Source organism: Oryx dammah, unplaced genomic scaffold (assembly GCF_014754425.2).
Source record: "Oryx dammah isolate SB20612 unplaced genomic scaffold, SCBI_Odam_1.1 HiC_scaffold_29, whole genome shotgun sequence".
Lineage (NCBI taxonomy): Eukaryota > Metazoa > Chordata > Mammalia > Artiodactyla > Bovidae > Oryx > Oryx dammah.
Window position 1 is genome coordinate 59,951,211 of NW_024070213.1, and position 2,151 is coordinate 59,953,361.

The 2,151-nt window shown below is 48.8% G+C and overlaps 1 protein-coding gene across 1 annotated transcript; it reads left to right on the plus strand.

Moving 5' to 3' along the window:
* The first annotated feature begins 615 nt into the window (after positions 1 to 615).
* On the plus strand, positions 616 to 1,551 carry LOC120858054 (olfactory receptor 2AP1-like). The gene has a single exon (XM_040233934.1). It carries the CDS (start codon positions 616 to 618, stop codon positions 1,549 to 1,551), a length of 936 nt encoding a protein of 311 aa, XP_040089868.1.
* The last annotated feature ends 600 nt before the right edge of the window (positions 1,552 to 2,151 follow it).

The following is a 2,151-nucleotide window of genomic DNA, read 5'->3' on the forward strand; positions in this document are numbered from 1 at the left end:
CCAATCATTAACTCTTGAGTCAACATTTTACTTCAGAAGACAAGGACACAGAGGCTTGTACACAGTTTCACTATTATATGATCTTCATTAAATTGAGGACTGTGTTTCCCAGAATGCCCTCACCTGTATGGTCCCCCTACCTATAGAGTCAGCCAGAAGAAGAACTAGCAAGAGGTGTGAAAATAGGAAGTGATGCAGCATCACTCTGCAAGTTGTTTTGTAGCCAGATGAGGTGATGGACAGAGGAAGCTGTGATCAGTGGGATTAAACGCATCTTAGTTCTTCTGTTCTTAGCAGAAGATTCTGTATAGACTTTCTCAGATGAAATAAAAGGAAGAAATGAAAGAAAAGAGGGAGGGAAGATGGGAGCGAGAGAGGACAATCACTGACATCCAATAATTCTTTCAGGATTCTAAAGAAGGTGACGTTTTTGACTAGGGAAGGGCCTCTAGAAGCTTCTGCTCTACTTCCCTCAATCCACTGGGAGGCCGATCTGATGTTTCTATCTGCCCATGATTGCTAATGTCTGATGTCTCTATCTGCCCTGGATTGCTAATGTCTGATGTCTCTATCTGCCTGGGCTTGCATGTTTCTGGAAAGGACATGAAATCTACAATGGCCAATCAGACCTTGGTGACTGAGTTCTTCCTCCAAGGCCTGACAGACACCAAAGAGCTTCAGGTGGCAGTTTTCCTCCTGCTGCTGCTTGCCTACCTCGTGACTGTCTCTGGAAACCTGGCCATCATCAGCCTGACCTTGCTGGACACCCGCCTGCAGACCCCTATGTACTTCTTCCTCCGGAATCTGTCCTGTTTAGAAATTTGGTTCCAGACTGTCATTGTGCCCAAGATGCTGCTCAACATTGCCACGGGAACTAAGACCATTAGCTTTGCGGGCTGCATCGCCCAGGACTTTTTCCACATCTTCCTGGGGGCCACGGAGTTCTTCCTCCTCACAGCCGTGGCCTATGACCGGTACATCGCCATCTGCCGGCCGCTCCGCTACCCCGACCTCATGAGCAGCAGAGTCTGCACGCGGCTCATCCTCACCTGCTGGCTGGCAGGATTCTCCCTCATCATCATTCCTCTCATCTTCACCAGTCAGCTTCCGTTCTGTGACACCCACATCAACCACTTCTTCTGTGACTATACACCGCTAATGGAGGTGGTCTGCAGTGGGCCCAAGGTGCTGGAGATGGTGGATTTTACCCTGGCCTTGGTGGCACTGCTCAGCACACTGGTGCTGATCTCCATGTCCTATGTCCAGATTATCCGGACAATCATCCGGATCCCTTCTGTCCAGGAGAGGAAAAAGGCTTTCTCCACCTGTTCCTCCCACATCATTGTGGTCACCATGTGCTACGGCACCTGCTTCTTCATGTATGTAAAGCCTTCTCCAGGCAAAGGGGTTGATCTCAACAAAGGAGTGTCTCTAATCAATACAGTTATTGCCCCTCTCCTGAACCCCTTCATCTATACTCTCAGGAACCAGCAAGTGAAGCAAGTGGTAAAAGACTTGGTCAGAAAAATGACTGGGCTCCAGAATAAGTAGCAGCCCTACAAGGCACCTTCCAGGGTGTGTAAGGAGTCGAGGCTCACTCACTCCCATTGCTTCTTCCTCCACAACCACCCTCAGATTCACTCTACCTCTATATTTCAATACATAGTTCATGTGTCAAAGATGACCAACTGTCAGAGACTTCAAGTGATTAGTATATACTCTTTGCTTCCCTGTAGCCACCTACCTTGGTCGTGCCCTTCCACACTGACATTGGGTTTAGCCATGTGGCTTGCTTCATACAAGCGACACTTTATGTTTGCATTGACAGTTGCTCAGTCATGTCCAACTCTGCGAGCCCATGGATTGTAGCCCACCAGAGTGTCCATGGAATTCTGCAGGCAAGGATACTGGGGTGGGTAAGCCATTCCCCTCTCCAGGGGATCTTCCTGACCCAGAGATTGAACCCAGGTCTCCCTCATTACAGGCAGATTCTTTACCATCTGAGCCACCAGGAAACTTGCAGAAACAAGAAGTCCTTGTAACCTACCACTATGTGAACAAGCCTGAACTAACCTAGGCGAAATTTGCCCCCATCACCCTTGCAGATAAACTCACACGCACAGACACACACATACACATATGCTCCCTGCC